The 13,406-nt window shown below is 38.5% G+C and overlaps 1 protein-coding gene across 14 annotated transcripts in view; it reads right to left on the bottom strand.

Annotated features, from left to right (window-relative positions):
- LOC119722717 (titin-like) overlaps positions 1-13,406 on the bottom strand; it is a 34,797-nt gene that overhangs the window by 11,993 nt on the left and 9,398 nt on the right. For 2 of the 14 annotated variants that reach the window (XM_038192973.1, XM_038192977.1), the window contains exons 3-12: positions 10,125-10,196; positions 8,658-8,838; positions 7,419-7,613; positions 6,421-6,465; positions 5,449-5,505; positions 4,665-4,712; positions 4,031-4,063; positions 2,737-2,754; positions 1,369-1,644; positions 442-645 (exon numbers count right to left, since the gene is read on the bottom strand). In XM_038192973.1, the coding sequence (XP_038048901.1) occupies positions 442-645; positions 1,369-1,644; positions 2,737-2,754; positions 4,031-4,063; positions 4,665-4,712; positions 5,449-5,505; positions 6,421-6,465; positions 7,419-7,613; positions 8,658-8,838; positions 10,125-10,196 (1,129 nt within the window). The remainder of the gene's footprint in view (positions 1-441; positions 646-1,368; positions 1,645-2,736; positions 2,755-4,030; positions 4,064-4,664; positions 4,713-5,448; positions 5,506-6,420; positions 6,466-7,418; positions 7,614-8,657; positions 8,839-10,124; positions 10,197-13,406) is intronic. The other 12 variants (XM_038192974.1, XM_038192975.1, XM_038192983.1 and 9 more) reach the window with 12 other exon arrangements.

The following is a 13,406-nucleotide window of genomic DNA, read 5'->3' as shown; positions in this document are numbered from 1 at the left end:
TGTTTATTTTTTTCATTTGAAGCAACAAAAGTAATCACAACCTAAAGACGGGTGCTTAACAACTAACCTGATGAAGTTTTAGCTCTGTGAATGCTGTATATTCCGAGAAAAAATATTCTAGGATTTTGGTTTCAATTAGAAAGTTGCCGAGTCATGTTTTGAATTGCGCCTGAAATCAGCATCAGGGACACATTTGCATTCAGCCGATTGCTGCTCAGCTACGCAACGCGCTGAACTGATGAATAATAGCAACCGCGCACGCTTGTGAATGGTGTCAACGCTTGTGTGCACCCATGCACATTTTTGCCGAATTACAAACCAACTACGAAAGGAAATTTCCAAAAATGCGTCACTTGACGCATCTTTGGAAATGGCCTTCTTTTATTTTATCTGCAACTTTATCTGAATCTGCAACAATGATCTAAAGTTTGAAGGACAAACCTTTCGGGGGAGGAGGAGGCGGGGGACTGGGCAGTTCAGGCCTGGTCAAGATGGATGACCGCTGGATGACGTTTCGATCCAGACCGGCGACGTCGGGCTGTAACGGTTCCTCTAGTGGATAGGGCTCAACCACCGACTGCTGACATCCAGGCACCGTCAGTGACCGCATCATTTCCAAGGGATCGTCCAATGGCAAGTAACTCTCTGAAAGTGGTGTAGTTGGTTTAAAAATAAACACTAAACAGTGAATCATGGTCATACAGTGTTTAGTTTATGTTACACCTCATACATATTCATGATCAAGGGCCACATTATCACTGGTCCATTCACCATCACATGTCACCCACTAATTTTGCTGTTTAACAAACGCGCACGTGAGAATTCACACAAAGAGTAGATATACAGGCATACTATGCATATGCTTTATGAAGCAACTGTGGAACTACATGTATCACACGGGGTAGTGAGCATGCGCGATTCTCTCCCTAGCTATGATGGCACACACACAGCAACATTTTGATGAGATACATGATGCGTTACTTAATGCAATTTTGGTGAATATGTATGAGGTATAATAAACAAATATATATAGCATGGTTTGTTTTGAGTTGATATAGCTCCCTTCAGTATTGGAGGTTTACAAACTGAATAAATATACATGTCAACTTCAAATAAAATATTAGGTGGTTTTTTTTTGCCCTTCACCAATGTATAAACACTGTATACGAAGTGTGTTACCCCCAATTACAATTTGTTGTTTTCTTCAAATTGACAGCATGCCTGAAAGAATATTTTCACAGCGAGTTTATTGCCATCCCCATCTTTAAACCAAGTAAGATTTTCAACCATAATTTTGTGAACTACTTTTTGGATAGCTGCGAATGATCTATTCATAAGATGGAATGATCTACTTTACCATTAACCTACCATAAACAACAGGCTCCAGTGCTGCAATGTGATCATTGTACATGTAGCTAGACTGGTCCACTTTACTCGTCTCCAACGGCCCCATAGTTACGTCCTTCTGATTAACATTCGGTGCGCCCTCTGCGTTTTCATTTCCATGGTTTCTGTCAGCATCGTCTCCCTCTTCTTCACTTTCACTGTCGTTGTCATCAAAGCCGGCAAGGTAGCTGTGCTTATCCCAGTCCACGGCCGTCGGGGGCCTGGGGGGATTTTCCAACTTGTGTAGCTTGAGTGGAACTGGGGAATTCAGAGACAAGATTCGATTATCCTCCATAATAATACAATTTTTTTTCCTGGAAGAATTTTTTCAGTTTTTTTTTTTTAGTTAAGTTAATGCATGCTCAATGTAAAACTAATTATGCTGTAAATTAATCACTTCCTTTGGTAAGAGATACAAAAAAATTCTGTTCCTTTTTTTCTCTTTATTTGGCTTAAAGCAATTAACTACTTGCAATGACTCATAACCACACCCAACAGAGTAAGAAACCAATATTGAAGCATTTACAAATCTGCATGAAATCTAATTTCAGAAGGTAAGAGATTTTAATCACAAGAGGTTTTGAGACAAAGTAAAAACTGTAGAGTGGCACTGTTTGGTTCTGAATTACTCGTACTCGGCCCATACTCGGACCCTGAAAAACTTGAACTCGAATCTTTGGCCCAGGACTTGATCATCCATGTAATCGGACTTGGCCTGTACTCGGCTCTAAATGTACTCTGAGTATTTGGTACTTGGATTTAGGACTCAACTCCAACACATAACCTAAGAACAAATTGATTATACCAGTAAAGTTAAGCAAGTACTTTTTGTTTATAAATTCATCCTCAGTGACTGAGCGAGCAAAAAGAGAAGCAATTAATAAGCAAGCAATTAGCTACATTAATTAAGCAACAACTACCTGCATATCTCAAAGGAACCCTGAAACTTTGGTTAAATTACATCTGTTAAACCCCTTTGCCTTGTCAAACCTTGAAATGTCCAAAAGACGACCAGTTTTCCAATAGAAGCACCCTCAAAAATTGCTTTACCACCCGCATGCACAGTTATATAATGTAGTGAATGTGATTAGGCATATGTTGGTTCCAACGCCCAATCCCGAATGAGTAATAGACCATTATCATGTTGCGGCCAGCTTGATTTTTTTTTCAAATCAAATAAAATCAACGTAACCAAAGGGAGGTTGGAGGGAACATAGTCTGGTTCCTTTTTGGACAAAAACATTATCATTCAGTACAGGTATTGGATATAGGGTACATGACTGAAATGGTGGCAATATGATAAAAGTCTATTGCTTCTTGGTAGCACACATCTAAAAAGGGCACACTTACATCTTCTGTGAGACTGGCCTGGGTGGCAAAAGATGAAAATGATGTGAATGAAAATGATACATGATTAGAATGATAATGGGTTGACACTGATTAGATAATGAATGATTCCAATGAATGTTAACATACTGTGGGTTAGTTTAGAGGTATATATATGGTGGCAACGTTACACAACAAACATAAGTGCATGGAAAACAAGATGAATGATTAATGTGAGGTTCAAGAATTTTTCATCAGAAAGATCGGGTCCATCAAATAATGACTATAAATTGTAACATATTGCAAGATTACTGGTCAGATTTTTTTTTATAAATTTAGCAAGTGAGAGATCTGCTTGATTGTTTGTCCTAAATTTTAGGCAGAAAGTAAAAATTATAACCACAAAAAACCTGCCATTTGGAAAACTGATTGGTTCAGATTCTGAAAGCTGCATACATCCATGTACATGGGTCGTTCCATAAATTTGGGGTCTAAAAGTGTGCCATTTTTCGGTGTCCTGTGTAAGTTGCCATGCAAGTATCATTAAAAATGGACTTCACACTATTTTTTGTTGGGGGGGGGGAGGTACTTATTTGCTTTTCATAATCACTCTTGGAGATAGAAGACATTAAAGAACGTGTCCTGAATTACAAAATATTATATATGTCAGATGTAACAGGGACACACAAAAAATGTGGACCCCAAATTGATGGAATGACCCACATAGCAACAAAATACATTATTAACAAGAACTATCAATTACAGTTTATAGGCCAAGTTCGGGCAAGGACCATTAGTCGACTAGTGGTTGATTTGTGACGTACCTTACGCCTGCGCACTGGTAGCAACGTGCTAACGTCTCTAGTCAAACGCTGGTCAAAATGTCATCGCAAAACTTCTGGATCCTGGCTCTCTGCTAGCGATATGAATGCGCACGGCTATTGGTTACCAGCGATGCAACCAACCCCAGTAGGCTGGTTCCAAATAGTCGACTAGCGTAGTCAACCACCATCGACTAGACAGAGTTCGGGCAAACGTTAGTTAACCATTGGTCAACTATAGTCCTTGCGCGAACTTGGCCTTATATTGTATACAGACACTCATAATGATACGGCATGTGCATGTTTTCTTAGCTCATCAGTCATGCCAGTTGCTGTGCATAGAAGTAAACTGGTATCTTGCTTTCTCTTGTTGGTAACCAGTTACTGCGGCACTTTTCACAGGGTGCAATTCTTGTGCAATTGAGTCAAAGAACAGACAATTGTGTGCATCCAAAACGTGCTACTGAAGACTAAGTAACCACGGCAACCCATCTTACCAAAGGCAGGCTCTGTATCCAGAGACTCGATGCCTGGCCAGGCAGGAGTTGGCGAGGAGGAGATAAGTGCAATTTTTTCAAATTTGTCTCGGACACATATTTTCATTTTACGTCAGCAAGCCTCACTTAACCCATTAGACCCTATACCGCTATAAATCCACATGTACTTGTTACAATGTTCAACCAATAAAAGGGTAAAATGGCCAGATTCCATAGGAGTCCAAATTTCATTTGACGCTGGAAAAGTGTTTAAAACCAGCCAGCCGGTGTTTTATCAATTATCATTTAAAACCACCCACATGACGGGCTCTCGACCAATAGGAATGGGTAAACTGTCTAAAGTATTTATTAATAAGGGCCATTTATTCGCTTGATCTTTGAAGCCGGTCCATTATCATCGTTAATGCCCGGCCACGTGATCGAGTCTCGACCAATCAGAAACCATCAACTCTCCAAGGTATTTATTAATGAAGTTTTCAAACCTGTCATGACTAACAAAGGACTCAAGTGAAAAGTCCTCTTGATTTTCTTTGATATTTATACCCACAAACAAAATTCTTGACTTAAGAAAAGTTCGAAAACAATTCAAGTACTTAAACATTTTCTGAATGATTGACATTTAAATAGTTCTTACCACTGGTCACTGTGTGCTGGGATCCTACACTGACTGGACTTGACATTCCTTACGTTAGCATGCGGTAAGTTTTTAAAAAAGGAGTTACAGTTAGAAAAACAACACGCAAGAAGAGAGTCAATACAAGTCGCTCATGCAAAGGAAAGTGAAAAGATTTCTGACTATTAACCCTTCTGATATTTCAGCAGTCACAGACAATCAAAATTTCCATTCACTTCCCCTGCTATACTTTTAACAAAGGCTAGTCACCAGCAGTCAGATCATAATGTCAAGCAAGCACTGTGACTAGTCAAACTCAGTCAACAGACCATGAACAGACAAAGCAGGCAAGTTATGGACACAGCTGGCTTTACAGCCAAAGCAAAGCTGTATCGAGTTTACACTCACGGCCAGTCAATATTGCTTTGTGCAGGCTGGGAATTCTTAACTGTTGAAAACAGTCACTTGATAGATTTTGAATGAAAGGACTACTTGGCATGTATATTTGCTAAGGAGGGTTAATCAAGTGATGAATTTTCTTGAAAGTACTGGAATTCCTACTTAGAGCTATACTGTTTAAAACAATTGTTTAAAATTTGCAAAATTACCAAATAAAAACAACAGTTTATGAACATTGTTTTAAGGTTTGAGAAAACTCTTTCTGCATTATGAAATGAAATGCGTACACATTGTAGTGGTATAATGCACATGTATGTACATGTACATGTGTTGTTTGGTGTTGTAATGTAGGGATTTTTTCCCCTTAACTTAAGTAGGGCATGCAAACGCAACTGCTTCTTCTTACCCGATCTTATTGAGCCATAGTCACTCGGTTCACTGTATTCCTCAATTTCTGGCAAAGCTGCACCACAATATAAAGACAGTCAGGATATTGTCATTTTCATCCAATGCAATAACAAAGAAAGTGCAATCCCTGAACATTGAGATTTTGAGGCAAAAACCAAACACTAGGGCCTATAGGAAAGATTTTTGATTTTGAAAAAAAAAATTAAAACTTTTGTGCAGTAAACAAGTTTGAAAACCATCAACAAAGACCGGTTCAGTAAAGTGAACGGGAATTGTCACGCCAGGGCAAGTTTTCGCGCTGCGAACTCGCAAAAGTTGAAGACATTTCAACTCCGGTGAATTTCACAGTGAATGCTTCGTCAAATTTGCATCGCATTTGCGTGAAGTATGAACCGGCCTTAACCCCTTAACGCTGGCTGATGGCTATAGACACAGCTCGATTAAAGCCAATAAGCCGGGGACTGCTATTGCCGCATTCCTGCTGCATTGCGCGCATCCATTCATAGACAATGGCTGAATGCATGCACGTACACATTCCACTCAAAGTGCAGCTGTCCGAACAGCTGTGGCCGAACAATACCAGCGTCAAGGGGTTAAAGAGTGTTCAAGCAATGTGCATTTGGCAATATTTGTGCAAAGCACCTATCAAATATTTTTTATCCAAACATATTTTGCATCTTCAAGTGATTCCAGATGGTTTATTTGTTTCCATCACAAACAAAAGTTGACTATTTCCCACAAGTGCGAAAGCAAGTTAACAACCCCAAACGGCACGATAAGTAAATGCTTTTTGGGGGGCAGTTTCAAGTCATATGCAAGCATAGTAAACAAAGACATGTATCACAATGGGAATCACAAAAAAGCAGTGAAATGCAATTCATAAAACAATGTGAAGGTGAAATTCACCCACACTGTGCTGTTTTTTGTGTGTGTGGAAAATTGTGCTCCTCTCACACACGTTTTCTCTTACCAAGTTGCTCGGGAGGTTTTTCTACTTGCCAGCGTACCGTTTTCTCTGTTAAATTTTGGAAATAGGATTGTGTTTTTAACTACAATCTACAGAAGGTATGAACATATTTCGGGTGCAAAAATAGTAATGGTGTGCTGACAACAGAGATTTTACTTCAGAGTTCAGGATAGAAAAATAAAGACAAAGAAAGAAAACGAGAGGGCACCTTCACCATGATTAGAAAAAAGAATACAGGGCAACTAAAAAAAAAGGAAACCCAAATCTCATCCCCTATTTTTTTGAAGAAGTTCTGCATGTAGTGCATTCAAGATCTAGGATGTAAAAGTCCCAGTAATATAAGCTTTCTTGTAGTAAAAGAATCATTCATATCGTTCAACATTTTTCCAGTTTTTGACTTTTGTCCACGGATCACATATAAAAGTGATATTTAAGCAAAAGGAAGACAATTCACATGTCAAAAAAAACCCCACATCAGAACACTCTCATAACAACGATAACTGGCACTTTTCATGACCATTATTTAAACGCCTTCTGCTTCCAATGTTAAAACATCATGCTTTATAATGTCAGTAGTTTATAGTCTTGCCCTGCCTTCTACTTGGCTACCCAGAAACTTATGGGATTATTCTGATATCGTTTTCATGAAAAGACATGGTTTCAGCTTACTGACATATCACGTGCCTTAAATGTGACCCGTGGACAGCATTTTAAAACTGTTTGTGTTCAAAATTCCATAGCTGCAAAAATACATGAGTGATTTCAATGATTCTTTGACTAAAAGAAAGTTTATGAATTGGGCTTTCACATCCTAGATCTGGAAAGCGCTACATGCGGAACTTCCTTAAAAAATAGAGGGCGGCATTTGGGTTTCCTTTTTTTTAAAACTCAACCTGTACTATTATATAATAGCTTTCCCGTTTACCTGCTAGCAAGACTGTTATATTTTGAGCCGTTTTGCCAATGATAAAGCCCAAATAAAGTACTGTAAAAACCGGTACCTTCCTCTGGTGTTCTGACCGGAGAGGGCGCCCCCACAGAGGATGTGGGGTCAGACAGAGTGCAAAGGTCAGAGGTCGGAGTGGTCGCCAGACTCCCCTCTGAGTCCTGACTGCAAGTTGGAATGTCAACTGTCAGACACTGGACAGTAGAGGGCGGTGTTATCTGGACCGCTTGTAGGCTATTGCACACTTGAACTTTTTTTTCGGGAAGGAAGAAAACGTGGGGGAAATTCAAACACAAGAAAAAGGAAACAGACATCAGCTAAGAAATTTGAAACAAGAATTTGAACAATTTCAAAAACGTACAAGAACAAAAAGAACACCACTACATGTACATGAGTTAATGAAAAGTGAGTTATAAACACAGCAAAAATGGAAAAGATCTCACTAACATGTTATGGTAATCAACTGAAATATTGGGATATCAATTTAAGACTGTGCAATAATATCCTTTCCCACTGTTCAAAATTCAGATGTTTTAGTCTCTTCTACTTTTCAATTTTGCAATCTCACATTTCGTCACGGACACCACAAACTGACTTTCACGTGAAAACCGCGTAATCAACAATTTCGGTTTGACGAACTGACACCCAGTAGTGCGTGACACCCAGTAGTGCGCACGCATTGGACACTGACGCGAAATAGATTGACTTTCGTTTTCACGAACTGACAACCAAGCATGTTGCAACAATACAGTACGGAGAAAAACATTTTGAAAGGTTTGACATGAATTGAATCCTTCCGCATACTTGTGGGCATACACAAAAATTTAATCAAAAACCATTTTAACTGGTAGAATTAAGATCAGTGTCAGTTCATGAAAACGAAAATGTATGGAGTGCGTGCTAAAAGTACCGCACTGTGCCGGGTTTCAGTTCGTGAAAACGAAAATAACCCGGTTCTGTAAAATACGTGCACGTGCTGCGCACGAACGCGCAACTGAGAGTCAGTTGTGGTGTTGGTGATGATTTGTACCTTTAGTCTGAACTGAAAATAAACCTCTTTTCCCCATCCAACTTTTGACTTTTGTACTGATTAATTTTTTGAAGAGAAATGGTTTGACACAAAGTGGCAGACAATACGACTTTCAATATCACGAAGATCTGAAAATAACTACAATTGTAGCATGCTTGCTCTCACCAACTTCATCTAGAAAGTTACTGCTAAATAATGCCATGCCAAACTACGGAGTAAATCCCCATTACTCAGCAAGGACCCACTCGGTGCCTACATGTATACCTCTTTTCCTAACTGGTCTGGGTTTGGGAATCTTGGGCGATGTCCTTCCTTTCCAAGTCCAGAATTCCGGTTTCTTCAGGTCCTTCTTCTTGTCTTTCCACAGGGATTTGGGAGCCGGTATTCGATGCATGTGCTCAAAGAACCGGGGGCAGGGCAGGGCTGGTAGTTCCTCAAATTGCCGCTGGAACAAAGGTTTGCAACGATTACTTGAAGTGCTTTGATTAACCAGTACACATGGTAAACTAGTCTGACACACTTCACAGTTAGTGATGTCAAAGTGGATAGATGAAAATAGTCAAAAGGAGCATCTTTAAAGGTAGAGTAGATCATGTGACATTTGTGCATTTGTTTTGTTTGAAGCAACAAAAAAGCTCATAATCTAAAGACGGATGCTTAACAACTAACCTGATGAAATTTAGGCTCTGTGAATGCTGTGTATTCCAAGAAAACAATATTCTAGGATCTCAATTCCTCATCTTAGCACATGCACATTGTATATATCCAGTCCATATGCCCCCCCCCCCAAAGTTTTTGGTTTCTGGTCTGCGCGCGTGTTGCCGTAGCCATGAGCGTTGGCAAAATGAAAAAGTTTTCAATGTAAGATGATGTCACAAAACCGCCAAACTGACTGGTTTGCCTGGAATCCAAGCGCTGCACAATTTTGACATGTTTTTAGATGGGGTTACGATCGAGGATAAGCTTTATGTGGCCTCTCTGGACTCCCATATATTTTGCACTAAATTTAGTCGGGCACCATTTGCAGTCATCAGCCGGCATTTGAAAAAAAAGAAAAAAAAGCTGCGTCGTTGCACCACTTTTGGGGCAAGCTCCATACCAGAAACCGGAGACTTTTTTGGGGGCCTACTATGTTTTTTTATTAAGCTGTTGCTAGCAGTAGCCGACCATGTGAGCATGTTGACATCATTTGTAAAACGAATGTTCTCTTACTTTACTCCCCTTTAAAAAAAAAAAAACCTCAGAGCAATAAATCAAAAAGAAAAATTTAATCTACTTCGATTTTTCACTAAAAGGTAGGATTTGATTTCAAGCAATAAAAGTCAGCAAATATATATATTTTGGTAAAAATAACCAGAGTTCTCATCGAGATTCAAACCTATTGCATTGTAGGAAATTTAAAACGTCATAAATTTGCAACATTACAATGCATATTGCAAAAGTATAGCCATTGAAAAATGGGTTATGACTTTCCGTACAAATGGCCACTTGAGATTTTGTTTTTTTAGTTTATCTAGCTTGCTGTTGTTAGCTTTTTGTCTTTCACTCTTTTTGTGCTAAGAGCAGCAAACACCATTACTAAGTCATCTTTCACATTCTTCTGAGAATCCATTCCAATAAATCAATATCTCCGCCACTAGGGGCCTTCAAGTTTAACAATCAAGCCTCGTTTTTTTACAACTGTGGTTGCAACTACGACAATAGGCAGTGATGACGCTGTGTTGAGCTTACCATGTAATGGTACCGTCCTCTGTCTTTCAGTGACATGGCTCCAACGAAACTCACAAAGGCGTGCGATCCCACCTGCGACAGGAAACAGAATAAACCAGGATGAAAACGGGATAAAACATTCATGAAAACGGGATAAAACATTCATCCATAATAAGGAAGATTTGAGGCTTTGCACGGTGAAGATAGCTCCCTAGCGTCGTTTACTAGAAACTGGACCAATTCCATCAAAACCCATCAATCACTGTGCGTCTAATACAAAACTATACATGACATAATGGAATCCACCACTGACGCACTGGTTGACATTCATGGACTTGCTAAACATGGCTTTTATCATTTACAGGAAGTTAGGCAAAATCAATTGGATACCCCTAGCACTGCTTCAGGCCATTAGGCCCAAGTCCATCATACTCCATCAATATTTAGTCACACTAGGCCTGCAGGACCAAGTCCCCCAAAGTCCACCAAAAAGGGGGAATAGATTTTGATGGAGTTGGGGTGGTTAGGGTTAATGAAAGGTTTGCGGAAACACCATGTGGGAATAATTTCTCAACTAAGAGAGTGGTTCTGAAAAAGAACCAGAGGTATTAACGTGGTGTTCCAGTCAGTATGCTCTGATCAATGGCTGCCTTAGTTTTTGACAGCTTTAAATTTTCCATCAACTATGTTGAAAATTTAACTAGGATAACAACACACTGATAAATGAATTTATTCAGCCAAAATCAAGGGAATGTAGTGCTTTCTAACTTTGCAAAAAAGATCCTATCATATGGTTTTACTGTAACAGCTACAAATTAAGTCAGGAAAAAATCGATGTGTCAAAAACTTTTTAGAATCAAGTTACAGGGCAAGTCAAATTAAGTGGAACCTCAAAACAAAGAAATGTATTTCATATAACCAAAAATATGTAGCACCAAAATTAATTATGACTTGGAAGCCCATTCATTTATCTACTTTTAAGTGAGAAAATTATTTCAATTGCTCTAAGAGTTTAAATTTTACAACTATTTAAACGAAGTAACCCTAAACCCTGTTTCGTCAAAAAGATATATTTATTGTGTGTTCTAACTGTTTGGAACAATGACACAGAATACTTGTTTCAAAAACTTTAGTACATAATATCTTTATTAAAACCCCTACTTTGGCTAACAATAGGATTGATAAAATCCACTTTTTAAAAAATAAAAATCCACTTCAGTTATAAAAAAACCAGAAGGACCTTTCCAGACACTATACATTTGTTCAAGTTAAAGAGGAAATTTAAATTAGTTATACGACATACTTCAAACATCTTTTTCAAAAAAATCAATGACAAATGGTGTGCACATTGTTTTTGTAGGGCCTACATACATTAATGAAAATTGATAAATGCATTTAACAAAAACATCCATAAACAAAAGTGTGAAGTCAAAGAAAAATAATCTAAGCCTCAAGAATAGATGTACTTGTGTGTTAAGGCCACCAAAAAATACTTCTGCTTCATATTACATGGCATTTGAAAATAGGGTAGGTAGGGAATTTTTTTTTTTTTGGCAAATTTGTTTTTGTGTATGATCATATGGATCATATGCGTGTAGTCAAGGTTAAAAGGTAGAAATTGATGGTTTTGGGTGTTGTTTTCTCATTTTTCCAATAAAAATAAAATAAGGGTAGGGGCTGCCAGAATAGGGTAGGTAGGGAAACCCGAAGCAGAACTATTATTTCTTGGGCCTAAGTTACAGAAAAGGTTTTCAGAAAATAGCTCTAAAGCACTTTGACAACCATTTGAACACAAGTTGATAAATTAGGCATGATTGTCAAAATATTATTTCATTGCGCTAATTTCCTTGAACAAATACTTCTGTTGATGTTACAGATTTCCATAGTCCCCACCCATTCCTTTTTCCCCTACAACCGATCCATAAATACCCCATAGACATGTCTTTCACGACAAGCCAAACACGCTAAATACATCCCGGACGCTTCCCCAGCAACTTTTGTGTCGGTTCATGAGGTGGATAATGAGGATAACAACAATGGGACATAGACCAACTGAGGGAATGGCTTTTGTTCACATCATCCCTATAGTTCCTCTCCTCAGTCTGGTGCCCTGGGGGGGTCCAGAGGCTGGTGCATGTAGATTAACTGTTTCTGAAAGGGGGATGCGGGGTTAAAACTTACCACAGTGACGTACATGTACATGTATAAATAGTTGAACAGGATTTTACCTACTTGGCGTCTATTGTGCAAAATTTATGAGCCACGGGCTCATACACTAAGTCATCAAATAATCTACGTGTACTTTGGCTCATATAAGCACCTGAGAAAATATTGTCAAGCGTTTGTCAATTTCAAATGATACTGTTTTGAAACAAATGGCCACACACATTTTCTGCAAAACGATTGAGGTTTGAGGAATTTTTTTTAAAGGATTTGTATTTCATGCAGCATTTGTATATATAAACATGAACACTACTATGAAAATCTTGTTCAGAGATTTCTCAAACTGAAAAATTGATGTTACAGTATTAAAAAGTGTACTGTACTTGTAAGTTTACTCAAGATTATATGGGAACTTTTCGAGAGTAAGTTTACTCAAGATTTTATGGGAACTTTTCAAGAAGAGACAGCTGAGCTGGGGCATTAAGATGTCTGGCTGTGATTGACTGGCTGTGACTGTTTATGCAACTTGATACAGGTGTACTTTGACTGAAGGTGATTGATAAGCCAGCTGTGCCCCAGTTTCCTGCTGTTGTCTGTTGACTGAATTTGACTAGTCACAGTGCTTGCTTAAAATATGATCTGACTGTTGGTGACTAGCCTGTGTAAAAGGCATGGCAGGGGAAGTGGAATGTTTGACTGTCTGTGACTATTTAAACAGAAGAAGGGTTAAAGGAAATATACAACATTTACAAACATCGAAAAATAAAACTACCAAGTTTTTACGAAATACCTTACTAGGATGTTGGTAAATGACAGTCTCAAGCATCTTGTAAAATTATGGCACCTGGTGGTATTCCAACAAAAATGTCAGTGTAACAATATTTGATCTATTATACAAACCCCTCAAATACTTCATTTCTGAAAATTACAGCAAAAGCCAATGATGTACATTCCCTTTAAATAAAAATAAAAATACCACCATTATTGCTCTTTCTGGCTGGGTCACTTGCACTTCTCAGTTCTCAAGCCTTCACTTTTGATTCATGATTCATTATCCCTTGGAATCTATTATTGGCGATTTATAAAATTCAAAGTGTTTTGTTTTGGGGAAAACTGAAGTGGACATGACCACGCACAAGG

The sequence above is a fragment of the Patiria miniata genome, unplaced genomic scaffold (genome assembly GCF_015706575.1).
Source record: "Patiria miniata isolate m_02_andy unplaced genomic scaffold, ASM1570657v1 HiC_scaffold_16, whole genome shotgun sequence".
NCBI classification, from domain to species: domain Eukaryota; kingdom Metazoa; phylum Echinodermata; class Asteroidea; order Valvatida; family Asterinidae; genus Patiria; species Patiria miniata.
Note: the sequence above shows the minus strand (reverse complement) of the source record. Positions and strands in the feature narration are given on the sequence as shown.